Here is a 26674-nt window from a genome sequence, read left to right as displayed (position 1 = left end):
GATTGGTTCTGATAATATGTGGTATTATAAGTAAATCTGGATGTTAATCATAATATTCTATTTTTGATACATTAGTAATATGATTAAGATTGCTTCACAGTTATCATATATTATCTTGTTGATAAATCTTAGTATCTTAAAACTTAGTCTCCCTGTGAATTATTTTCCACTTCCATAAATTTTAGAAGTTATATTTTTGGATTTTTTTTTTTAATAGGTCCACCTGTCTATTTTAGACTCACATTATTACTAGCTCTGTGCATCATTTGAACTTGAAGTAGGGTTTGAGAGGGAACAAAGAAAAGGATCCCAGCAGGATCACACTAGTAAAAGACCTATTAAGTACAATTATATGGACTAGGATTTGTGGAATCTGCATAAGTGGCCTCAGTTTTATTCATCCTGCATATGTTGCTGAAGTCCATTTACATATTACTAATCACCTTTTAAGGCGTATATTCCTAATATGCTTTTCAGTTAAAAAAAACTATATGTTTGAAATTAGATCCATGGAAAGTAGCATAATCATTAATAACTTTTTATTGTGTATAAGAAACGTCATTTATATTATTAATTAATCCATTACTAATTTGCAATGTTGAAAACTTAATTGGTGAAACTCTTGATGGTTACTATAGTGACTTCTCTAAATTTATTCTCTAGCCAGGCCTAAACTGCAGTAATACATTCACTCAGGTGGAAAGAAGACATCAAGAACGTACCAGACACATTCCCTTTGGTGGTAACCTGATTACGTTTTCACCTCTAAAGCCCCTCAGTGGAGATCAACCAGAAGAATTTTGAATTTAAAAATAAATCCAGACATTTTTCTTCATGTTATCAGTGCTGTGGTATATTCTTAGAATATTGAAAAGTTGAAGAATATGTATTTGTGTTCACTTCTATTCAATCCATTTATATAGTGTCATACAGCAGCCCTCCGTATACTGAGGGCCTACTGTTGGGGACTTGAGCATCCTTGAATTTTGATATCTGTGCATGTGTATGCGGGGGGGTGTCCTGGAACCAATACCCCCCACCCCAGGATTCTGAGGAACAACTGTATACTATTTCAATATTCAGTGTTTATCAAAGTATGTTTTAGATATGATACTGTTTCTCAAGGGAAGTGGGGATATTTTGTATATTAACCATGCAGAATAAAAATGTACTGTGCCTTGCCTCTCTTGTTTAAAATGTATAAACTTAAATGTTAAGTATACCTACTCAGAGCTTATGAACATTCTTTCATTTAATCAAAATACAGTGTTAAACTCTGACAGAAATATTTGCATTCCTTTATACTTTACTCTTAATTTGAACTCTTAAATTTGTTGATGTTGAACAGCTTTGCATAGTGCATTTTCCAGGGTATGTTGAGTTTCTTTAGATGAGCTTTCTGGATTCTGAAGTCAGTTTACATGCTGCAGTTTCAAATGGTTAAATTATAAGCGGTTCCCATTAAATTCTTGTATTTTTTTTTTCATTTTCTGCTTGACGTGACTGACAGCCTTTGAAGGAAATGCTGCCTTCCCTTAAAGAGAATTATATCAATCACTTAATGCGTTCGAAATATTTTCTCTTTTATAAAACTCTTAACTACAGGATTTGTAGAAGAGAGGGTGATCAGAATAACAGAGCACCAAGATGACTCATTGTAGCTAAAGCTTGTCACCAGACCTGGATCCAGTTATTTCTGTTTGCAAATGAGGTGAGTGTTCGAGGTATTCACCAAACAAGCAGCAACTTTATGGATAGTCCTTTAAGATGAAGAGTTTCCAAACAAGAAGGGAAAGCACATCTACTTTTGTTGTCAGAGGAAGGTATGTTAGGCTTGTGGAAAAGACAGTATTTATTATCAAGCCCACGTGAGCAGTTAGGAGACTATGTGAGGTGCTGGTTTAGAAGCATATTCTCAGAATGCCTAGTCTTAACAAAATATAAAAGCAGCTTTAACAGCCCATTAATAAATAATTCAAGCAAGACATTCAGAACAAAGAAACATTTTATGTAAAAGTTAGGGTTTTCTAAGGGTCCAGGGCCATGAACGTGTAAAAGACATGGGTACAAAGCAACCCAAGACTTAGAATCTATATAAAGCAATATGCAACAATGGGACTGCCCTGGTGGTGCAGTGGATAAGACTCCGAGCTCCCAATGCAGGGGGCCCGGGTTTGATCCCTGGTCAGGGAACTAGATCCCACATGCATACCACAACTAAGGAGCCCGTGTGCCGCAGCTAAGGAGCTGGTGAGCCGCAACTTGGGATCCCTGGAGCCACAACTAAGGAGCCTGCCTGTCGCAACTAAGACCTGGCGCAACCAAATAAATAAATTTTTTTAAAAATGCAACATAACAATAAAATAATATTTGCCCTCAAGGATAAAGTAGATAAGAATAAAACAATGTGAGTAAACATGATTTTTTTTGGTAGGTTTAATAAGATGTACTATTGAATCATTTAGAAAGCTTTTGGCTATTAAGTGATAATGAATTGAACTCGAATTGGCTTAACAGTAAGGAAATTTATTATTTCACAAGTTGTCAGGGTGATTTCAGGCACTTTATAATCAACAGCTCAATGATGCCATCGAAGTCCAACATCTGTTCATAGTTCATTCTGGCATCCTTGGTGTCAGTGTCTCTAAAGCTGGGTCCTTTTGGAGTCACATGATGGTTGCTAGTGGTAATCAGAGCTGTATCCTTCCCTTTAGTCTGGTTAGGCCAGCTAATGCCACATCTCCATCTGCAGATCAGCTGGGGTGTGCTTAAACTAATCAGGTTTCCCTGTTTTATCTGGGATTATACCTGGGTAAAACCGGGACTGTTAGGAAGCAGGGAATGCGTTGGGTAGGCAGCCATCAATGTGTCCTACAACTAGAGAGAGTGTCCTTGGGCTATTGGACTCTAGAATTATGAGGTATTAAGAAAATCTTTAAAGACAAAATGAAAGAAAACGGTAGAACAAGAGCCTTTCCAAAAATAAAAAAAAAATGGAATTTCCATTTATTGAGGACCTACTATATGACAACATCTTTGCAAACAATATTTTATTCAGTGGTCATAGTAACCCATTTTATAGACAAAAGATGTGTTATAAAATGTATTATACAGTTTTACAGACAAAGGAACCAAGGCTCAGAGGATTTAAGTAATTTTGTATAAACCAAATTCCCTTTTTTCTCCATAGCTTACTGTGTTCTTCTGTTTAATCACTGGAGTAGAACAGTCAAGATCAGAATGTTAGAATAAGGAATTAACATACTTTTTGAAATGAGACGTGATGTGCTGCTCACATCCCACTTTAGGACTGAAGGACTCATTTTTTTAGTTCTTATAACTGCTGCTAGCAGACAGTCCTTGGGAATCATCCCGTGTGAGAACTGTGTCAGGTGAAGAAAGCCACTTCACCCAAGATCAGACTGTGGCCTGTATTAACTGACTGAAGTGAAAATATGAAGGCATCCCCCTCTTGACAGCTCTAAAACATCATCCCGGCTCATAACCCCTATAGTGTAGGCTGAGGCATGGATGCTCAACTTCTTACTCTGCCTAATTGTGTGCCTTCTCGTCTCCACACCTGTTGAGAGAAAGGGCACTCCTTCATAAACCTCTTGCATTCTAATCTCTTTGCCTCCTGGGGGACCCAACCTGTGGCAACAAAATACTTGAGAAGATGGTATTGTAGAAACAATAATAGATCAAGTAATACTTGATCTCCTATAAAATGAGGTGATGTGAGCACACCCAGGTTTTGAAATTATATTAATCTTTGGCCTTGCTGGTAATGAGGAAAGGCAGAAAGGCATGGTTGAGAGTATTAACAATGGGAACTATAAACTTTTTCAAGCTGATTACATTTCTAATTAAAAACCTACTTTTTTTTCCCTCTACAAATCTGGATATTTCATAAAACCAAAAGAACCCACGGGAAGATTGTCTGATATTGGTATCCATTACTGATTTGAAAGCAGTGAAGTATAGTTTAGAGAGATGAAATAGTTAAAAGGAGTCCAGAGAAATATACCAGAATGCTAACAGTAATTCTCTATATGTAAAATTTTTCTTTCTGCTTTTCTCATTTCCTGAATATATTATGTTTCCTGAAGTAAGAAAATAGAACGATTTCTTTGTAGCATCTGTTGGAAAGGTTAATTTGGGGGTAGTATTTACTCCTATTTACTTTTTTTTTTTTTTTTTGGTCTTTATTGAATTTGTTACAATATTGCTTCTGTTTTATGTTTTTTGGCCATGAGGCATGTGGGATCTTAGCTCCCTGACCAGGGATGAACCTGCACTTCCTGCATTGGAAGGCGAAGTCCCTCCTTTTTAAAAAATAGTTTAGCAAATATTGAAAACTTTGGGAGACTCTGATGCAGTATTAACATTGCTACAGCTTTCTTTTTCCATTGAGTCCTTTTCCATTGAGTCCATTGTGCATTATCAAGAATAAACTTCCCCAATTAAACGACATATAAAGACAGGTAACTCTTTATTAAATGGATGATTTGCAAGAAGGACATTGATGAATAAAGGTAAAATTTTTCACTCATAGCGAACATGAAACTTTTAAATGTGTAAGGTTTACGTTCGATTTCATTTCTTTAAAAAGTATCTGCCCCTTTATATCATGGTGTGCGAAGCACTGGTGAGATTTATGTCACCAGAAATTCCCAGCTTGCTGATTTCCCCGAGATTTTTCACCCGATGATTGTACTGCAACAAGTGAGCATCATTGACCGCAACCTTGAAGTGGTCAGCTTCAACCAGGACTTGTATCTGAAATGGCACATACACAAAACTGTTAGGAATGCCCATTCATCACAAAACCAGTGTGGCCTGAGCTCAGGATGTCTAGCATTTCACCTTTATGATCAATTGTAGAACTAATTAAAGTCAGAAAAAGTAACTTTACAGCAAAAATAAACTCCAACTTATTCAAGATTTAAACAAAACAAATGATAAAATTTTTAGAAGGATATATAGGTGAAGCCACAGAGGAAAAGATTAATAATTTATCTACATAAAAACCTAAAGTTAAAAAAAAAAAAAAAAAACCTAAAGTTTTTGGATGGCCTCAAACACCTAAAACTAAAAATAAATGCTAAAATAGGAATCCTCTACTTAGAGTGGCAAATGTTATGAAGATTGATAATAACCAGTTTTGGCAAGAGTAGGGGAAACATACTCTCCCAGTGGTTAGAGGATGTGTTAATCCTTACATCCTTTTGGAAGCAGCACTTTGGCAACATCCTTATCTAAATTTTAAACATGTATATTCTTTGAGTAAAGTTATTCTAGGAAGCAAAGATTTATAAGGATAGCTATCACAGTATTTTAGTAAAATAAATAAAACTTTCCTGGTTTTATTTGTTTGGAATATTTCCATACTCCAAATTTTCATCAGTAGGGTACAGGCTGAATTAATACACATCTGAACAATGAAGTACTATTAGGTGGCAATGTTCTCATAAGGAAAGATGTCCACCAAATGTAGAATATGGTCCCTGTTAGACCCTGCCCTTGAGCTGGCGGTCTAGCTGTTTTTTTAAATTTATTTATTTATTTTTATATGTGGCTGTGTTGGGTCTTCGTTGCTACGCACAGGCTTTCTCTAGTTGCGGCGAGCGGGGGCTACTCTTTGTTGCAGTTCACGGGCTTCTCACTGTGGTGTCTTCTCTTGCTGCGGAGCACGGGCTCTAGGCCCACGGGCTTCAGTAGTTGTGGCTCATGGGCTCTAGAGCACAGGCTCAGTAGTTGTGGCGCACGGGCTTAGTTGCTCCGCGGGATGCGGGATCTTCCTGGGCCAGGGATCAAACCCGTGCCCCCCTGCACGGTCTAGCTGTTTTATAATCCACTCTATAGTCAACCCTTACCCGATACTGTGGACCTAATATTTGTTGAAGCAGTGCTTAAAAATAAAAAGTGTGTTGCTTGTCATAGAAAACACTGGAAAGTTACTCAAGTTGAAACCTTTGTGAGGATGGGGGAAGCGGTAAAGGATGGAGGACTTTTTAGTTAATTTTTAAAAATCTATAAATTTTTCTTTTCATAAAACAAGTACGTATTACTTTTAGAATTTAAAAATTTCAGGTTTTTAAATTTTTTTTGACTACGCCACACGGCATGTGGGATCTTAGTTCCCCAACCAGGGATTGAACTCACGCCCCCTGCACTGGAAGCATGGAGTCTTAACCACTGGACCACCAGGGAAATCCAATATTTCGTTTTGACTGCCATGCTAACTATGTTGTTTTGAGGAATTAAGTCTCAGCCCAACTGTACCATAAAGACTCTCTACTTTTTTTTATTAAAGAAGCTATTATTCTCACTTCCAGAAAAGCTTAAACTCAGAGGGGTGGTAACGGGTGACGGTAAGGTGTCTGAATGGAGTTGGGGAGAGTGCCACTATTTCTGAGACCTGTCCCCTGGTACGGAGGGCAGATGTACTGGTTAGGTGTCCCAGGACAGCTGATGAAAATTCATTTCCAGTGCATTGTGGTTTAAGAGTGATTCCCCATGAGAAATATACATTATCAATATATAACAGTAGCAATAACTTACTTTGAAAGGTTTACCACTTTCAAATGGGAAAACCGTCTGTCTTTCTTCCTTCCCCCAGTTATTATTCAGCTTCGAATTGCAAACGATGACTTTCCTGTTGTCCTCATTGAAGCGTGGGTTAAAGTGGAAGGCAACATCATTTCCTGTCTTGAAATCTAAAGCAAGTCTGTTTTAAACCAAAGACCAGAGTTAGTAAAATTATTCAAATTGTACATTTGTATCAAGTGAAGAACATAAAATTTTCTAAAGAGCAAATCATTTATAAAATACAGGAAAAATTTCTAAACAGAAAGCAAATAAACCGGAGAATGGGTTCAAACTGGAAAGTATACTGGGCCAAGTACAGTAGTTCCACTTTATGTGCAGAGGGTATGTTCTAAGACCCCAGTGGATGCCTGAAACCATGGATAGTACCGAACCAAATATCTATTTAGCTAGCTAGCTAGCTGGCTAGCTATCCACGCACACTTTTTTCCTATACATGTATACCTATGATAAAGTTTAATTTATAAATTAGGTACAGTAAGAGGTTAATAATAAAATAGAACAATTACAGCAATATACTGTTGTAAAAGTCATGTGAATGTTGTCTTTCAAAATATTGTACACATTTAATGCCTTTTCCATCTGAACTAAGCACTTATGCACTGGGGCTGTAACTTTTGCAGTTTGAGGTATGACAGGAAAAAATAAAAAACTAGCATGAGTTTCTTTCCTTTCTCACAATTTCATGGACAGAAGATTTGTACTTACTAAAGATCTTAGCAACCTCAGCATACAATTTTTTTCTTTCCATTAAATCAAGAACCTTCCCTTTTTCACTTAAAAGGAGCCTTTTATAGCTTCTCTTTGGCATATATGAATTGCCAGCATCACTACTCTTGCTTTTGGGGTCATTATTAAGTAAAAAAAGGGTTACTTGGACACAAGCGCCAGGGTACCATGACAGTGGATCTGATAACCGAGAGCTACTAAGTGACTAACAGGCCAGATATTGCTGCACAAAGGGATGATTTCACGTACTGGGCAGGATGGGGCTGGACAGCGTGAGATTTCACCATGCTGCTCACAACGGTGGCAACTTAAAACTTATGAATTGCTTATTTCTGGGAATTTCCATTTAATATTTTCAGACCACGATTGACCCTGGGTAACTGAAATCGTGGAAAGCGAAACCTCAGATAAGGGGGGACTACTGTATTCGATGTACTACCACAGTATCTCAAAGTAAACAAAACAATATGTGTTGAGTTTTTTGGCCTCGTTGTCTTTGGTCATATCCTTCTATTCAGCTGTAATTCTCTTTTTACTCTCTACACATAAAACAGTCAAGGTGTGCTCGCTTCGGCAGCACATATACTAAAATTGGAACGATACAGAGAAGATTAGCATGGCCCCTGGGCAAGGATGACACGCAAATTCATGAAGCGTTCTATTTTTTTTTCCCTGGTGGTGCAGTGGTTAAGAATCCGCCTGCCAATGCAGGGGACACGGGTTCGAGCCCTGGTCCGGGAAGATCCTACGTGCCGTGGAGCAACTAAGCCCGTGCGCCACAGCTACTGAGCCTGTGCTCTAGAGCCCACGTGCCACAACTATGGGTGCCTAGAGCCCGTGCTCCACAACAAGAGAAGCCACCGCAATGAGAAGCTCGTGCACCACAACTAGAGAAAGCCTGTGCGCAGCAACAAAGACCCAACGCAGCCAAAAATAAAAATAAATTTTTTAAAAAAGAAAATTCAATTGAGTAAAATTTTAAAAAAAAAGCAAGGTCTGCTTTCTAGACCTACTAACAATGATTCCTTGGGTATTTAATTCACCCAGTAACAGACACATACAACCACCAATGATTAAATTCACAGGGAAAGGACCAATATGGTCAAATGGCAATAGAATTTGTATTTGACTAAATGTGCAATGCCTGTATTTTCTCAGTAGTGAAAAGGAAGATAATTGTCAACTCTACCGCCGTAAGGATTTTTGTCTTTCATGTAACTGCTCACATAGATTTTGCAGATCAAAGCAGTACATTTCTCAGTTTACTACCACCTTAATCATTTCAACCAAAATTGGTTTTGACCTGCCCCAGTCTCAGTCGACATCTCTATTGTTATTGGAACTAACATTTTTAGTGCAACAGTCATAAATAAGGCAAAGATACCAGTGTGGTCCTGCGTGACAGCAGCTGCAGCTGGAGGAGAGCAGATATTACCGAATCGTGAGTGCTGTCTGCAGAGGACCAGGGCGCTGGGTCCTATGTTATTTTGGGAGGCAAGATGGATAAGGACACAGGCAGAGGATATGTATGTTGTGTAACTTGCTGTGAGACAAGCTTTATTATGTAGGGAAGTATTGTGCTGAGAGAAGCTGTATAGGCTGTGTGGAAGGAAGAGCTGGCTTAGGGTAGTGACTACCACGTAGAACCAGAGGAGGCTGGCTGGAGGTGGAGTGAACTGGTTAGCTGAATGTAAAACGATCAGATCAGAATCGGAGTCCACCTCCTGGTAACAGAGGTTGCTCCTGCCGATTCACGAGGATCAAGATGACAGGCACTCACAGGGGCTGTTTATAGATTCTTAAATAAACCTGTGTACACAGCTGGAATTTGTACCTTTTGTGTCCTCTCTATAAGACCCAGAAACATTAATTAATCTAGGAGCTTTAATAGTACTACTAACCTCAAGGACAGACATACTGAACAGCTTCAGGATAGCCCTAGCCTGCTTGTATTATATATAAATATAACCAGTGGTGATAACCAGAGCCAAGCATCCCAGGGCAGCCCGTAAATCAGCATGGATTTTCCAAGTGAGCTCAAAGTCTTATCCGCCCCGAGCTCACCCCACCAGTACCAATGGCAGAGGCTGATTTACTTTTAAAGTCTTTAACTTGCAGAGTCTTTTCAAACTTCTTAAGTAAACAGTGTCTACTCAGAAGACTGGGGTTCCCCACCTTGTCACTTATCATCTGTAGACCAGGCCGACACGTGGGAATCTGTGACTCTGCTGTTTCACCCGGTATGAAGACGGAAATGGCGGCCAAGCTCACAAATCTGAGAGTGCACCAAGACCTGCACAACTGCAGGGAGATTTGTACCACTATGAGGACAGAGAGGTATAATTGGTTTTTTTTTTTGCGGTACGCGGGCCTATCCCGTTGCGGAGCACAGGCTCTGGACGCGCAGGCTCAGCGGCCATGGCTCACGGGCCCAGCCGCTCCACGGCCTGTGGGATCCTCCGGGGCCAGGGCTCGAACCCGTGTCCCTGCATTAGCAGGCAGACTCTCAACCACTGCGCCACCAGGGAAGCCCCGAGAGGTATAATATTTAAGCTCTCAGATCAACTAGGCATCTTTTTGTCTTTGACCCTAGTTTTTTTTTTTTTATAGTTATTTATTTAGCTGCACCGGGTCTTAGTTGCAGCACGCATGACCTTCGTTGCGACATGCAGGATCTTTCAGCTGTGGCATGTAGGATCTTTTTTAGTTGTAACCTGAGAACTCTTAGTTGAGGCACATGTGGGATCTAGTTCCCTGACCAGGGATCAAACCCCAGCCCCCTGCATTGGGAGCATGGAGTCTTAGCCCCTGAACCACCATGGAAGTCCCTGACCCTAATTTTTGATGGGCTTTGTGTTTTAGACAATCTATGGCTCAGAGGTGGAGGGATGGCCAAACATTACATTACAAAGGCTCTACTTTCCTTTAATTCTAAGGCTTTCACTGCCTAGAAGAACCAACAGAATGGGTTTTCCTGCTCTTCCTCTTTGTCCTCACAAAGTAAAACTCTGTTTTATTCTGGTTCTGGGAGAAACACAAGATTTAGTGAGGGAAACCTTGTCTTCTTGGTGGGAATGCGTATTGATTTATGGGGAAATCCCAAACTATGGTATAGCCAAGATTCTAAATGTGCAGTTTTAAAAACTCTATCAAAATTCAAAACAGATCACCCTTTATTCCAAAAGCAATCAGTAAATATGTTAGACTTGCTGACTTTGCTCTTTACCTGTTTGCATCGGGCTTTACTGTGCCCAGGATTGTTATCAGCATGCGAGGCATGACTCCTCCGGAAAAAGGCAGGTCATAAGGCACATTCTGGGAATTTAAAAAAAAAAAAATATATATATATATATATATATATATCAATAAAGAGTCATGTTTTCTTGGCAAGAAAGAAAAAGATATCGCTAAAGTTCAACCACTTTTAATATGTGTGAATAACACATAACCCTACTTTAGCCATCTTTTCAGACTCTCAGGCCACCTTGCCCAGGGCCTGAAGAGAGACGGCTCCCTACACAACTGCAGCTAATAATCGAGAATAAGGCCATCAGTTAATTGGTGCCAAGGTAGAACATGTTCCCTTTCGGAGCACTGTATCTCTCAGGACAAGGCCTATCCCAATCTATAACTCATCCACTTGACCTATTTTTTGGCAAGACCCTTGTCATATAACATTCTCTGTCAGGTTGTTCTGCTCCCTGTGGGCAGGCACTGTGGTACCTTCTGGGCTTCTGAGGCACCCTATGTTCCACCCACACAAGGCCCTGAGGAGTGCTTCGAATGTGGCAGGTACTTGATATTTGTAGAATGGACACTTTCCAATTAATACCTTCCCCAGTTCATTTTACAAATATTTCTTGACCTTCTATGTTCAAGGCACTGTAAATATTCCCAATGCTCTGTCCTTGGCCTCTTCTCTTTTTCCTGTAAAACTGTTTCCCCCTGGGTTCGACCATCACCCAAGTCTTTTCTCTCTAGCACTGATCTGTCTGATCTGTACTAGTCCTGTGCTTCCTCCCGGAACTCAATAGTCCTGTGCTATTGAACTCTTTCCTCATATCTGTATCTTTTCTCCCAACTACACTATTTGGAAGGGAAGGGTCTGTGTCTGAGATGTGGCTGGAGCCCCACAGAGTTTTATGCTTAGAATTCATTTATTGAAATGGGTTTTAATGTAAGTGAAAATTTAATCCTTAGATGACAAAATTATCTTTAGAAGGTTTTTAAAAACCCGATTACCGTGGTTCCCCAAAAGGTTCCCTCTATGACCACGGGAAGGTTGTATAACTCTTTATTGCCCCATTTCCTCATTTGTGAAGTGGGGATAATAACAGTATCTTAGAGGGTGCTTATGGGGTTGAATGAGATCATCCATGTAGAAGCACACAGCTGGCACATGTTATATACTCAGTGTTTATTAATAATAATAACCAAAACTTCCCCCATTGCTATGATCTTAACTTGATTTATATTAAAGCTGCTTTACAGATGCCTTCAAAAGATGCATTAGCTTCTCTTTAACAGTACACATACCGAACTCAACATGAGCAACTATTTTTTCTATTGGACCAACATACACTGTGGCTGGTCCTTGCAAAGCAGCTCTAAGCAGTGAGTTTAAAGCTTCAGTTCTCCCAGAAGCCCTCTGCAGGTCAGTAGCCAGAGCCAGCTCCCAGCCACAGCACTACAAAGTGATGGCACCACCGCTCCAGACAATTGCTAGTGCTTCATTAGCTTTGTCCTGATCACAGTCAAGCATATGAAATGACTAACACCATCTTACCAGGGGTCCAGAGGGGATGCCATAAGGGCCAGCAGCAGGGTAGGCTCCAGGAGCACTTGGCTGTCCAGGAGGTGGGTAGACCCCAGGCCCAGGGTAGGCACCTGGTGCAGTTGGTCCAGGATAACCAGATGCAGTTGGGCCAGGGTAGGCCCCTGGAGGTGCCTGGCCTGGGTAACCCCCAGGAGGTCCCTGGCCAGGGTAGGGGCCGGGTGGTACCTGGCCAGGGTAGGCCCCAGGATAGGATGCTCCCGGGTAGCCTCCTGCCCCAGCAGGCTGGTTTCCCCATGGACCAGGCCATCCTTGAGGGTTTGGGTTTCCAGACCCAGATACGGCATCATTAAGCTGGAAAGAAAGACATGAACAGTTACAGGATGAAAGACATTCACAACAACAGAATTTTCAGGAATATGTGACCTAAGAATTAGAGCGATATGGTGAAGATATGAAATTCATATCAATAAAATTTTCCCCACCTATTAGTTTTCAGTTCCTAAGACTAAAATTAGACTTTAGGATTATACATGCTTTATCACTCTATTCTCAGATCATTAAGGGTTGCCTTTTCGTAATTTGCTAAAGTCAGGAGCTAGCCATCCTCTGTGTAAAAGCACATACTTTCTGACATGAGAAAAACAATCACGAAAATCAAGATGCATTTGGGCTGGAAAACCTCCACCAAGCTGGCGCTGGTTGCCTTGGCCTTCCCTTTGCTGGATGTCTACTGCACTTCAGGTGCACCAGGTTAGTCACCACTTAGTGGCATCCAGGCTAGTATCAGAGAAGCTGCCCTGTACACAGGGATGTGGAATCACAAGATTTGGTTTGAAATCCAGTGCCATCCTTCAAGAGCCCCAAACTCTTGGAGCCATCATGTCACTTGTACAGGACTTAGTGTCTTTGTCTGTGTAACAGGGATAATGATCTTATCTCATGTGATTGTTGTGAGGCACAGATGAGGCAGCATTTGGGACGGCTCTTTATAGACCGCAAGATGCTGTGCCAGCATTGGTTTGTGTCCTTTCTCTCCAGGAGGAGACTCTGCCTTCTCCCTCTCTGACATCTACAGTATTTAGCAGAGTGCTAGGTGGTACATGGAAGATACTCAGTAAAAACTTCTATGTTGATTGAATATGATCTGCCAGGATTGTCTGACCCTTTGGTGCATCAGGAACCCAACCCCAGACCTGGTATGGGGCAGCAGAGTGAGGCTGTGAAGGGAGCCCATGGGGTCTGGGGGAGGGGGAGAGATAAACAGAGGGCTGGATGATGACGGAAAGTAAACCGGATTTAGAAAACAACTCAAGCTCAGGGCTGTAGGTGGTGTGAGTCATTCTGTTAAGGGATTTGAGAATACATAAGCATGCTAATAGGAATTTATTTTGGCTGCCTTTTACTCCAGCATTTGGGAAAGGAGGAGTAGAGGGCACTGCAGGATTAAAAAAAAAAAAAATCAGGATGCTCAGACTGTACCACACTGCCCTTTGTTCAGCTGGTTTCTCAGCTCCTGCCCGTGGAATCCACCCACTTCTGTCCTAGGCCTTGGGTAAAGGGGTTACTGTTAGTGAGGCCCAGGCCTCTCTCTTCCTGGCTTTCTTCCCAAATCTGTTGCTGGAAAAACAAGACTCCAGCTGACAAGCCCTCATTGGACGGGTGAGGCCAGAGGAAGCCAAGTGGTGGGAGAGTTAGGAAAACTTGAGTGGTTAAAAAAAAAACCACCTTCAACCTGCATGACTGCATACATATTAGGGTAGGAAAACAGATATAAAACACTTACCGAAAAACTGTCTGCCATTTTCCTGAAAGGAGAAACAAACACACACAGGTTATTGATCCGAAAAGATTTCACTGGTTTCCGTATGAATTTAACATCACAAACAGCTCATTGTGCAGGTCTAGGCAGTGTACAGGCATTCTAACACAAGCCAGTCTATTCCTCAAATATGCTGAAATCATTAGCTGGGAACCACAAAAATGTCTCATCAAAGGGCGGAGATGCACTCCACCTGGATCACCACGCCCTATTTAACTCATACCTTTAAACTCTAATCACACTAGCCTGTGGCCTGAATCCTGGGAGTACCAGGCGATCCAACGCAGGTGGGAGAGGGGGGAATAAAATGCTCTGCCCCTTTCCTAGGTAACAAATGTAAACAGTCCTGGGTTTTTGGTCCTCCTTCACCTTCCTTCCTGTGTTCTTTTTCTACCACCTCATAAAAAGTGTTCAGTGAATTAATCTCACCCACCTCCCCTCCGGTTCCCTCTAACAGCCTCACACCCTCCTCTGGGTTTTGGGAGGAAGCAGTTGGTTCTTCCTACTGAGATTTGAAAGACAATCCTTGCCTTCCCCACCCCACCCTCCAAGACCTAGTTGCTGCTGTTGATTTATTCCTTCATTTGTACACATTTATGCCTACTCTGGGCCAGGCACCGGGAGGCTCCTGTCTGGGTTTGAAGATGAAATCGACCAAGATGTATGGCCAAAGGGTCCAGAGGCCAGAAGGGGGTCACAAGTGATGGACTCTGTGAGCCAGACTGCATGCTGTGGGAAGTCACAACTCGAAAGATGACTTCTAACAGGGGAAGAGACAGTGTTGCTTGAGCTAAGCCTTGAAGGAAATGTGAGACTTGTGATGTGAAGCAATAGAGAAGAAAGGCGGGCACAAGATGATTTCCTTTTTTTTTTTTTTTTAAAAGATATTTGTTATTCCAAATGAAATGTCTGGCAGTATAACAAACAACTAAGGTTAAAAAAAAAAGTCAGGGTTTCCCTGGTGGCGCAGTGGTTGAGAGACCGCCTGACAATGCAGGGGACTCGGGTTCGTGACCCAGTCCGGGAAGATCCCACGTGCCGCGGAGTGGCTGGGCCTGTGAGCCATGGCCGCTGAGCCTGCGCGTCCGGAGCCTGTGCTCCAAAACGGGAGAGGCCACAACAGTGAGAGGCCCACGTACCGCAAAAAAAAAAAAAAAGTTAGACAATGTGGAGGAAAATATTTTTGGGTAGGATGCTACCAGAAAGGGTTGGCCTTGCCCACAGCTGCCTCAAAGGGTAGCCCCGAGACATCATTCTTGCTTCTCCGGCTCCTCCCCCTGTGCCAAGGCCCCATCCAAACAGGATGTTTTACACCTGCTCCCGCTGCTGGCGCTCTCTAGCGGTGAGGGGAGGAGAGTAGCTTTGGACTCCTCAGGCCTGGGTGAGTTTTCTCAGCTCAGGATCACTGGTGCTGTGGCCAAAATTACCTGGACTTGAACGATCAGAATCTTTTTCCTTAAGTCGCCTATTTGTGATAGTTACTCAATTATTAGTCTTAAAATAATGGAGTAAATGGTGGCTCCTTGATAGGTCCTAAAAATGTAAAATATTAGATTTTATTGTTAAAAAAACCAAACAGGCAGACCTCCTCCTAGAACTTAATGTGTGCTTTATTTATACACCAGATATTTTATCCTACTCTGCTGTAGGATAAAATACTCTGTCTTTCTTTTTGCACATCTCTTTTAATCTGGGCATTCCCAAATATATTTGGAAACACTCAGGTTATCACTGTTATCACTGTGCCCATCTTCCAACGTGGAAACTGCTAGCAATTTGATTAGGAAGTCACGGTGACTCTCCCAGGGCTTATATTCACTGTCTTTAGTATATAGTATTTGACCTTTTAAAGCAAAAGTCAGGTGCTCTTCTGTGCTTCCTTCCCCAAAAGGCTACCACTACCTTGAAAACTGTGCTGCTACCCCAGAAAGAACTTAAGAGTTGTTAAAGACAAAGAAAGGACATTTCTTAAGTCAAGAAAATAAAGCTTCTCATTTTGGATGCCAGTAGGAAACAATCTTGAACTTCATGGTGGGCAGAAAGCTTACTTAGTTCCTTTGATTACACAACTTCTTCCACTCCTGGGCAATGTATCAAAGCCTCAGCAATAACATGGTAAGTGTTTTGACTTCTTTTAAATACCCCCATTGTGTTCGGGCTTATTCCCAACCTCACATCACTGACATTTCAGGTGGGATACTTAGTAGGGAAGGGCTGCCCCGTGCATTGCAGTATGTACAGCAGGATCCCTGGCTTCAACACACAAGATGCCAGTAGCACCCCTCCCCCCCCATTGTGATAATGCAGAATGTCTTAAGACATTGCCAAATAACTCTGGGGGAAGTGGGAAGAGGGCAAAATTGTGCCTGGTTTGAGAACCACTGGTGTAGGCTAATTAGCATATGTATCCTCACATACATTGACCTATGCAGGTCAATAAAAAACAGAAAGGTAGTTTCAATTGTTAAAACTAGCTAACTCTGTTCCATTGGCCTCATAAAGTGTCTTATTAACATAAATCCAATTAAATTTAGATGTGTTTAAAGGCTGATCATAACCAGAAACTCACACAAGGACATTTACATTTACATTTCCAAAATGTAACATTTATTCTTTTCAAAGTTTCTGTTCAAGCATATTCAGTTTATTATCCAACTAGCCCCAAACAATTTAAGAAACAAAGCAGATTCCACTTTATTTCTACTGTGTTTCACATGACACCAAGGATGACAGTTTGGATTGTGTTGTGACACATTAGACAAGCCCATTAGAATAAAGACACCCTGCATTTATGTGGTGCTTTTCAGTTTACAAAGCACTTTCACATACCTTACCTATTTTGATTCTGATAATAATCTTATGAGATTGACAGGGAAAAATTAATATCCTCACTTTAAAGGTGAGGAAACTGAGTCTCAGAGAGGTAATGTGGTGACCCAAAGTCATTCTGTCATTGGCAGGCCAAGGACCAGGGTCCAAGCATCCTGACTCCTAATTCAGGCTGATTTTACACTAGTATAAAACCTCACACTTTGAAATTTTAAAGTAGAGTCCTTCGAAAGTGCTAGTTACTTCATTTAGAAATTCATTCTCTGGCTTAAACATTCAGAACTGCATAAACATGCTGAAATTGTAAACAAATTAAAAAGAGATCATGGGGACTTCCCTGGTGGCACAGTGGTTGAGTAATCCTCCTGCCAATGCAGGGGACATGGGTTCGAGCCCTGGTCCAGGAAGATCCCACATGCCGTGGAGCAGCTGAGCCTGTGCGCTACCACAATGAGAAGCCCCGCCCATAGCAACGAAGACCCAATGAAGACAAAAATAAGTAAATAAAATGAATAAGTTAAAAGAAATCATGTTTTTGTCAGAAAACTAGCTGGGTGACTCAGTGTGCAGTGATACTGAATACAAGGATGGCATTTTGCACAGTCACTTTGCTAATTATAACCACATTTAAACCGATAAAGCTTACTTTTCCAAAAATTGGGTATGCATTGTTTTGATTATGTCAACTCCCAACCATCAGATCTCTGATGAAACAGGTTCTAACCAATGTTCTTTTGAAATCAAGGTTAGCAACCTTAGAACTTAAAAACAAAAAAAGGAACCAAAAAAAGAATTAAAAAAAAACACACACACACATCTATTTGGGTAAATATCTTCCTTACTTGCGTGGAAATTTTCTTTTTTTTTCTTTCTTTCTTTCTTTTTTTTTTAAGAGGAGTAGCTTATAGAGACAATCAAATGTAAAATTAAAAAAATCTTCCCACTCCACAGGTACTATAGGTTTGCGAACTCTGGCATTCCCAGAATCAGAGAATTTTGAAAGCCAGGATAGAAACACTATGTCAAAGACAAAAACATTTAAAAACTACATCAAAGACAAAAACATTTAAAAACTACTACCTGAGTCTTCACATTTGGAAAAACCTACAGAAAGTAGTTCAGTATTGCTTTGGAATAAGGAATTTAAACATGAGTCAGAACGCAGGCCACTTTAATCGGTTGTTAATTGCAGCTCTGCCCTTCAATAAAGAGTAGCTATCCACTGTACTAAGCTATTCTAGGCCCATGCAGCAATTAATTCAGGTGCCAGGGTTCCCAGGAGCACTTCTGAAATTTCTGCCCACAAAGGGCCCCAACTTTTATACGAGCTGTAAGGGAAGTAGATCACAAACGTATTTCTTCAGAACCCCAAGCACCGCCCACACTCCTCCCCAAAGAACACAGGACAGGCAGTCTACGTCCTGGCCTTACTGAAACACAGAACAGGCCTTGAGGAACGCCCACTTACCAAAGCCAAATTCAATGATGCTGGTTAGAATAAAGGAAACTGGTCCTTTACTAGGATTTCTTTTTCATCATTGTTCCTCAGCATCAAGGAAGGTAAAGTTACTTTGTGCCTCTCAGTTACTGATTTTTTTTTTCCCTTATGGAAAAGCTGAACATCAGTCAAGAGAGAACACATGATACTTAGTCAGCAGCAAATTGGAATTACTTCCCTGGCAGGCTTACCACTCAGAATTTAATGAGAAGAACCCGTTCAGGCACCAGACACAAAATGTTAACTAGCTGTCCTCAGAGAAGCCTGTGTCCCAAACTATCACAGGAAAGAGAGGCTAAGTTTTAGATCAGTTACTATGAGTCTCAGGTATATGAAGTTTACAAGCCAAATGGTATTTAAGATAACATAAGAGTCTCAAATTTTACTATATGAATAAATATCTCTATTACAGTTAAAATTTAGAGTCTGACTGATGAAGGTTCTAGGCAAACAGTATCTAAATCACAGGTGAGACCAATATTGGCTTTTGATCTCACTAGCAATAAGTAAAAAGTCTTTATAAAGCACTTCTGCATATTTGTGGCATAGCAAAATGTCATTGATTAAGGACCCCTCAACAAAGTGAGATTTGCTATTCCATTTTTTTTAAAACTAGCTTTTGGACTTCCCTGGTGGCGCAGTGGTTAAGAGTCCGCCTGTCAATGCAGGGGGCACGGGTTCGAGCCCTGGTCCGGGAAGATCACACATGCCGCGAAGCAACTAAGCCCATGCGCCACAACTACTGAGCCTGCGCTCTAGAGCCCGTGCTCCACAACAAAAGAAGCCACCGCAATGAGAAGCCCGCGCACCGCAACGAAGAGTAGCCCCCGCTCGCTGCAACTAGAGAAAGCCCGTGCACAGCAATGAAGACCCAACACAGCCAAAAATAAATAAATAAAATAAATAAATTTAAATAAATAAATAAAAATTAAAAAGGCATTGGTGACTTACAAAAGAAAAGCATGTCTTAAAAAAACCCAAAAAACTAGCTTTTGGGGTCAATCTATCAAGGAATGCTCCTTCTTTTCTGCTTCTTATGTAACCGGGTGAGGCACCACGTAATATTTCTAAGCTCAAAACATTCAAGACCCATCATCAAACTTCTCCCAAGAATATGAAGTAAATGCTGATTCTAAGTATAACACCCACACATTATTAACTTAGGAAAGAGCTCCAATCTCCCATAGATCAAGGATGAGGCATAGCCATCAAAGGAATGAAAGACTCTCCTCTAGGGATTCAAAGTCAATGTCTGAAAAGGAGACTATTGTGGAACAATAAATTTTTATTTTTAAACTTTAACTTTTATGGAAACAATTTCCTAGTATGAAAGATTAACTTGGGGCAAATGAGTCAGAATTTTGGAAGCTGGTGAAAATTTTCTCTCATGCTCTGTGCCAAGAGGTCAATTTTCATTGCTATCATTTTCTTCAGAACTAAATGAGCCTTTCTTCCATTCCCTTTCCTGAATCCTAGAAACAGACTGGGTCACTGAGGTCCAACTGTCCTCATTGTCCAGCAACCCAACTCCCAGGAGTCACTTTACAAATATTCCACGGTATCTGGAATAGGAATCGCTAAGGGGAGGGCATGAAGCCTAAGGCGCGGCCTCAAGTCCTGTGTCCCTGAGCTCTTACTCCTCAAAGCGCATGCATTTTCGTGCTTTGATTTGAGCAACTCACAATCCAGAATAAATGCTCAAACATGTTTGAAAAGCCTCCCCACCCCCGCCTCGGCTAGGCCTCTGCGCCCTGGGACCAACATTCTGCTACACCCCACATATCCCTGGCACAGATGTGAGATCGTTAATGCCCAAATCTGGACAGGGATGAGTCACTGGTTTGCAAAAACTGAGGGTGTACGATCTTTGTCAAGCCGGGCACATGTCCACTCAGCCTTGGGGCAGCACCATTTTCTACGGGATCAGCATCCTGAGAGAGGCTGCAGCCCTTGACCCTGTTGGCCAGGTAGCAGGGCGCATTCCCATCCCACAGCAAGATCAAGTGGTCGACAGCCAAGTCAGGGGTCGTGGAGCCGCCCGACAGAGTCCGGGAGCAGTAACCTCTGTGGACTGGGGGCAGGAAGGCCTGCTTCCTCCCGCCCAGCTGGAGCGCGGGGCTGGGGTGATGCGCGCGCGCCCGCCGCTCACCGCCGGCGGCCCTGGGCGGCCGACGACTGGAAGGCGCGACGCCGGGGCTGAGCCTCCCAGTCGCCTCAGAGGGTAACACACCCGTCCGCCTCGAGTGAATGCAGGTGAGTCCTTGTAAGGCGTTGCTAACTTTCCCCGAGTCTCAGACTTCACTCTCCCTTCTCGGCGACCCCCTCCCGCGGGCCTCCGGGAAGTCAAGCCCCGGCCGCGCACCGAGCAGCGCCCGGGCGCCCTCACCCTGACAGGCTCAGCCGCCAGCAAGCCCGTGCGCGCCCCAGTCCCGGCACCCCGCGCCACTCACCCGACGCCTCGGCACTAGCTCGCGCGCTGCGGGGGTGGCTTCGGCAGAGGTGCTGTCGTCCTGGCTGGGCGGCGGCCGGCTCTGCGCCTCAAATACGCCGGGCCAGGCCCGCCTTTCCCGGGGCGGGGCCGCCACCCCTGCCACCCACGGCCTCGCTCTGCGGACCAGGCGGGGCGAGTCCCCGGCCTCGCTGGACACCCGGGCGGCCAGGCGCCGCGGTTCCAGGGCGCAGAGGAGACGCCTGACTCGGAACAGCGGCGGGTGGGACCCTGACCCGAGGCCTCCATCCCCGCAGCGTCCAGTCGGTCCCCTCCGCAGCCGCTGGAGATCGGGGTTCACCGCCCTCTCACCAGATTCACCTGCTAACTCCTCAGGCCAAGATAGGGAGAGTCTGCGAAGCTTTTTGTGTGTGCTTCTTTGGGGAGTTTTGCTTGCTTACTTGCTTTAACCGTGTTTACTCTTTTTCTGCCTGAATCTCAGGCACTCTCAGCCCTTCTGCATTTACTTTACCTAAATCCCTTCTCAGCATCAAAGCCTTCGCACAGTGACTTGGGTCACAGTTTTCTGAGATGCTAGGTGAGATGCTCCGTGTTCTTGGCCTTGCTTTCAGTCCCGTTATGAACTGTGACGTGGGTCCACACCTCAGACTAGGAGCCCTAAATTGTTTTGCTGTTTGCTCCCCACTGCATCCTTAGCATCTACCCTGTGTTTGGTAAATATTTATTTAATGAATGAATGATTGAAATGGTGAATCACTTCCTATTGGGAAGAGTCCTGATAAAGGAGGGAAGAATTAAATAAAATAAAGCTATGGCTCCAAAAAGGTTGTTACAACAAGTAGTGATGCTTCCAAGGGAAATGGTATTTGTTTGGTAGCATTTAGCTGGGTAATAGCTGAGTGAAATGGCTAAGGATGTCAAAGATGAATTTCTTTTTAAGTTTAGACTCACAAAAATTAACTCGACTCACAGACATCGAAAACAAATTTATGGTTACCAATGGGGAAAGTGAGGGGGGGATAAATAGGAATTTGGGATTAACAGATACATACTACTATATATAAAATAAAAAACAAGGAACTACTGTATAGCACAGGGAACTATATTCAATATCTTGTAATACCTATAATGGAAAAGAATCTGAAAAATAATATATATATGACTGAATCACTTTGCTGTACACTGAAACATTGTAAATCAACTATACTTCAAAAAAAAAAAAAGATTAACTCAAAATGGATTAAAGACCTAAATGTAAGACCTGAAACTATAAAGCTCCTAGAGGAAAACAGGGGAAAACTCCTTGACATTGATTTTAGCCATGATTTTTTTGGATATGACACCAAAAGCACAAGCAATAAAAGCTCAGAGTAAACAAGTGGGAGGACATCAAACTAAAAAGCTTCTGCACAGGGACTTCACTGGTGGCGCAGTGGTTAAACATCTGCCTGCCAATGCAGGGGACACAGTTTTGATCCCTGGTCTGGGAAGATCCCACCTGCCGTGGAGCAACTAAGCCAGCGAGCCACAACTACAGAAGCCCATGCACTCTAGGGCCCGTGTTCCGCAACAAGAGAAGCCACCACAATGAGAAACCCGTGCACCGCGACTAAGGGTAGCTCCTGCTCTCCACAACTAGAGAAAGTCCGCGTGCAGAAACAAAGACCAAATGCAGCCAATATATAAATAAAAAGCTTCTGCACAGCAAAGGAAACTATCAACAAAGTGAAAAGGCAACCTACAGAATTGGAGAAAATATTTGCAAATCATATATCCAAAGAAGAGGTTAATATCCAAAATATGTAAGGAATTCATTCATACAACTCAATTACAAAAAAAAAAATCTGATTAAAAAATGGGCAGAGGAACCAAACAGACACTTTTCCAGGGAAGATATACAAATGGCCAACAGGTACATGAAAAGGTGCTCAGCGTCACTAATCATCAGGGAAATGCCAGTCAAACCCACAATGAAGTATCACCTCATGCCTGTTAGAATGGCTATTAACCAAAAAGACAAGAGATAAATGTTGGAGATGATGTGGATGGAGAAAAGAGAACCTTTGTGTACTTTTAGTGGGAATGTAAATTGAAACAGTATGGAAGTTCCTCAAAAACTTAAAACTAGAACTACCATATGATCCAGCAATTCCACTTCTAGGTACATATCCAAAGGAAATCAGATCACTATCTTGAAGAGATATCTGCTCCCCCATGTTCATTGCAAAATTATTTATAATAGCCAAGACCTGAAAACAACCTAAGTGTCCGTGGATGAATGAATGGGAGAAAGAAAATGTGAGATATATATCTATAGCTATATACTGTATCTATATCTATACACATTCATACACACACACACACACACACAGTGAAACATTATTCAGTCATAAAAAATGGCAGGAAGGAAATCCTGCCATTTGTGACAACATGGATGAAACTTGAGGGCATTATGCTCAGTGAAGTAAGTCAGAGAAAGACAAATACCGAAATGATCTCACTCACATGTGGAATCTAAAAAAGTCGAACTCATAGAAACAGAAGCATAGTTTGGTGGTTGCCAGAGGCTGGGGGATGAGAGAAATGGGGAGATATTGGTCAAAGGGCACAAACTTCCAGTTACAGGATGAATACGTTCTGGGATCTCATGTACAGCAAGGTGACTATAGTTAACAATACTTGAAAGTTGCTAAGAGAGTAGATCTTAAATATTCTCATCACACACACACAGAAAGGTAACTATGTGAAGTGATGGATGTGGTAACTATTGTGGTAATCATTTCATATATATATATGTATATATATCCATTATATATAAATATATCTCATTTTATATGTATATGTAAATGAAGTTTAGATAATATTAACGGCTACTATTCATCAAGCACTTCTTATGTGTTTTGTATTATACCTAGTGCTTTACATGCATATATGGGGGGGAGGTAGGTATTTTTATCCCTATTTTAAAGATGAAAAAACTGAGGCATAGAGAATTAGATATGACCAAGATCACAACACAGATCAAGTTGAAAGTATGTCAGGGTCTAAGAAATAAGCCTTTGGAAATGGGATTTGCTATTCCACAGACTGAAGCAAAGAATACACCAATGAACGATGGAAGGAAGGGAGGGAGGGAGGGAAAACGCCACTGCCAGCAGACCACCAAAAATTGGTAGATTTAGAAGTTGGAGGGGATCATTCAGAAAGGGAAAGAAGAATTGACCTCACCGTGAAATGATCTCTGAAAGAACAGAGGAGCAGACTTGCTCTTTTGATTCCAGTGTTTCAATTCTGAGGGACAGTTTTCTATCTTATAGTGGGATTCTGTGTCTGGCTGATAGCATATGTGAGAAAGCCTCTGTATTTGCTTGACCTGTGTCTGGGAGCTTTTGGGTTTTTGGCTAGAGGAGGAAGGGACTTGGTGCTAGACAATGGAGTAAGGACAGAGAACTAGGGAGGGGATGTCGAAACCAATTCCAGTCCAGCCTCTTTTGCTGGGCTGGAGCCCCAGGGAGAGAGGAATGGGGCCAGAAGCTGATGGGGCTGTCTTTGTGAAAGCTTTTTGAGAAGTGGCATCAAGGCCCAAGTGACAAAATACAGCTCTGGGGTATACGGCATCTATCCTTTCCCCTTCTGCACATACCCCAGGACTTGCTGGCTCTTTGCAGATTTCCAGAGCAGACTCCCGGGACCGACGGCGTTCTCACCAGGAAGACCCACTGGCGCTGGGAGTTCCCTCATGTAGGTAATGGACATTTCCCAAGGGGCGGGCAGAGGCTGCATCTGCCAGGGGCTGGGGTGGGGGGTAGGGGAGTGAGGTGAGGTGGCCGGCGCACTGGTTTGTTAGCATGAGTAGGGTCCACACAGGTTACTTCTTTGAGGTGCACTGAGCAGGGGAGGGGCTGCGGAGGGCTCTGCTCTATGCCAGAACAGACTATGGGAGGCATAGTCCCACAGTGGGACAAAGGAGGCCTCGCTAGAACAGGCCAACTGGGAGTTGTGATGTAACTTGGTGATAGTTACATGTGTTCTGTGTTTTGGGCAATGAGTTCACTCAGTAAACCAAAGTGGAAAATGGAAATGTGGCCTCGTGGTGTAATCTCTGATACAATAGGATCGAAGGGTAGAAATTTATGAAAAGTCCAAATTACATTTTATGCCCGCAAAATATATTTAGATATATAAATATTTATCACTCCATGTATCCGTAAATAACTCTGAAAACTAAGATACATTAATGTTTTTAAAATGTATGATTCATGATGGACTGCAATGTCCCTATGAACTCCGACATTACATTAAGGTGACCCAGGTAGCCTGACAATGTTGCTTGCGTGGGCCTTATGATGTCAGAGAATGAAGGATATGTAATGTATAAAGCTGTATTGCCCCTAAGAAAGTTGAAGGAAGCAAACATTTCTATTTGGAGTTTAACTCTGACTTCCCTCCTATTCTCCTCCCCTTGCTTACCCACTGGGGCCACAAGGGCCCCCACCTGTTCCATCCCTGCACACTCTGAGCTTAGCATCCTTGCCCGGCTGTCCCCATATGTGAAACTCTCTCCTCCCATTACCGACTCTGTCACCTCCTTCAAGTCTTTGCTCGGATGGCCCTTCTCCAGGAGTCTACTATTCAATATTTTAGCACCTTATTCAAAATTGCAGCTCAAAAGTTCCCCAGTTCCTCGTGCTGCTGGTCCCCCTTTACCCTGCTCTAATTTTTCTTTTCTTCATGGTATTTATCAATTTCCAGCATGCTACAGAATTGATTTATTTCTTATATCTACTGTCTATTGTTGATTCCCCCTGACTTTCTTCTACTCCCCTCCCTGACCGCGGAGTTCTTTGCTGTATTATTCACTGATGAATCAAAGAGGCACATAGTAGGCACTCAACATTTGCTAAGTAAATAAATTCATAGTGTGAGCACTGGAGAAAAACCCTGTGGCTGTTTGATTTTATCACTTTCAGTGCTTTTCCCTCTTAGTTAACTATTTAATGCCTCTTAAAATGATTAAAATTTTAATAATGAATTCAATTAATAGGTTGCTATGTTTGTAAAATACAAACAAAACAATAAAAAGCAAAAAAAAACTTTTTAAATTTTTTTGCGGTATGCAGGCCTCTCATTGCTGTGGCTTCTCCCGTTGCGGAGCACAGGCTCCAGACACGCAGGCTCAGCGGCCATGGCTCACGGGCCCAGCCGCTCCGCAGCACGTGGGATCTTCCCGGACCGGGGCACGAACCCATGTCCTACTGCGTCGGCAGGCGGACTCTCAACCACTGCGCCACCAGGGAAGCCCCTCCTTAGTACATTTTGCACAGGAAAGTCAAATTATGTATACTCTCCTTTTAACTTTGTCTTATCCTTTTGTTGGAAGACATACATAAGTATTATCATCTCATTTTTACTGTCAGGGAAAGTGACAGTTATCCAAGCTCATCCATGTCTAGGAACAGAACAGAAGTCCTGACTTTTACAACTTATCTAGACAAACACGGAGCAGTGAATCCTTGCAGGGACTGGCTTATGTAAACTAGGGAGGAAACCAGGTATGATCTGGTTCCTAAATAATTTCCTGTCCTCTAAAATAACCAAATAATTCATTGTGTAAAGATGAATTCTTTCATCCAGTTTTCTACCATAGGAGGGAAGTGTGCACATGAAGGACTCACTTGATGGAATTGGGAAGGTGTCTTGCATCCTTTAGGATGCATTTGAAAGTGCCTTAGTGGCTGGTACTGTTTTTTCATTGCTGTCCCCTCTAGGCTTATACATAGAAGTCACTGTATGATGGGGATTGTTTATGAAAATATAACCCCTTCTCTGAAGAGGGTGCCTGGCAACCAATTGACTTGAAAGAATCATCCATAGTAAGTGACTAACCTATGAGTGTTAAAAAGGAGTTACTGACAGGAAGGGCCTTTGCCTCTTCAGAAAATGCTGTAAATCTTAAGACTTTGA

General features: G+C 42.3%; 2 protein-coding genes and 1 non-coding gene across 4 annotated transcripts in view; 2 read left to right on the top strand and 1 right to left on the bottom strand.

Moving 5' to 3' along the window:
- The window catches only part of DLGAP5 (DLG associated protein 5), a 41789-nt gene extending 37811 nt beyond the window's left edge, over window positions 1-3978 (top strand). Inside the window, exon 19 of one of the 2 annotated variants that reach the window (XM_032621621.1) lies at window positions 664-3978. In XM_032621621.1, coding sequence (XP_032477512.1) covers window positions 664-804 — 141 coding nt within the window. In that variant the 3' untranslated portion in view covers window positions 805-3978. The remainder of the gene's footprint in view (window positions 1-663) is intronic. The other variant, XM_032621622.1, reaches the window with a different exon arrangement.
- Window positions 3979-4463: 485 nt separating this feature from the next.
- LGALS3 (galectin 3) lies at window positions 4464-20828 on the bottom strand. Its single transcript, XM_032621624.1, has 6 exons — window positions 20712-20828; window positions 13899-13920; window positions 12125-12466; window positions 10565-10653; window positions 6565-6730; window positions 4464-4779 (listed from the first exon to the last, which is right to left on the bottom strand). Exons 2-6 carry the CDS (start codon window positions 13914-13916, stop codon window positions 4624-4626), a joined length of 771 nt encoding a protein of 256 aa, XP_032477515.1. The 5' UTR covers window positions 13917-13920; window positions 20712-20828; the 3' UTR covers window positions 4464-4623.
- LOC116750292 lies at window positions 7900-8006 on the top strand. The gene has a single exon (XR_004348988.1). It is a non-coding gene; the product is annotated as a U6 spliceosomal RNA (small nuclear RNA).
- Window positions 20829-26674: the final 5846 nt, after the last annotated feature.

The sequence above is a fragment of the Phocoena sinus genome, chromosome 2 (genome assembly GCF_008692025.1).
Source record: "Phocoena sinus isolate mPhoSin1 chromosome 2, mPhoSin1.pri, whole genome shotgun sequence".
NCBI classification, from domain to species: Eukaryota; Metazoa; Chordata; class Mammalia; order Artiodactyla; family Phocoenidae; genus Phocoena; species Phocoena sinus.
The sequence above is the reverse complement of the archived record's forward strand: the minus strand, read 5'-3'. Positions and strand labels throughout refer to the sequence as shown.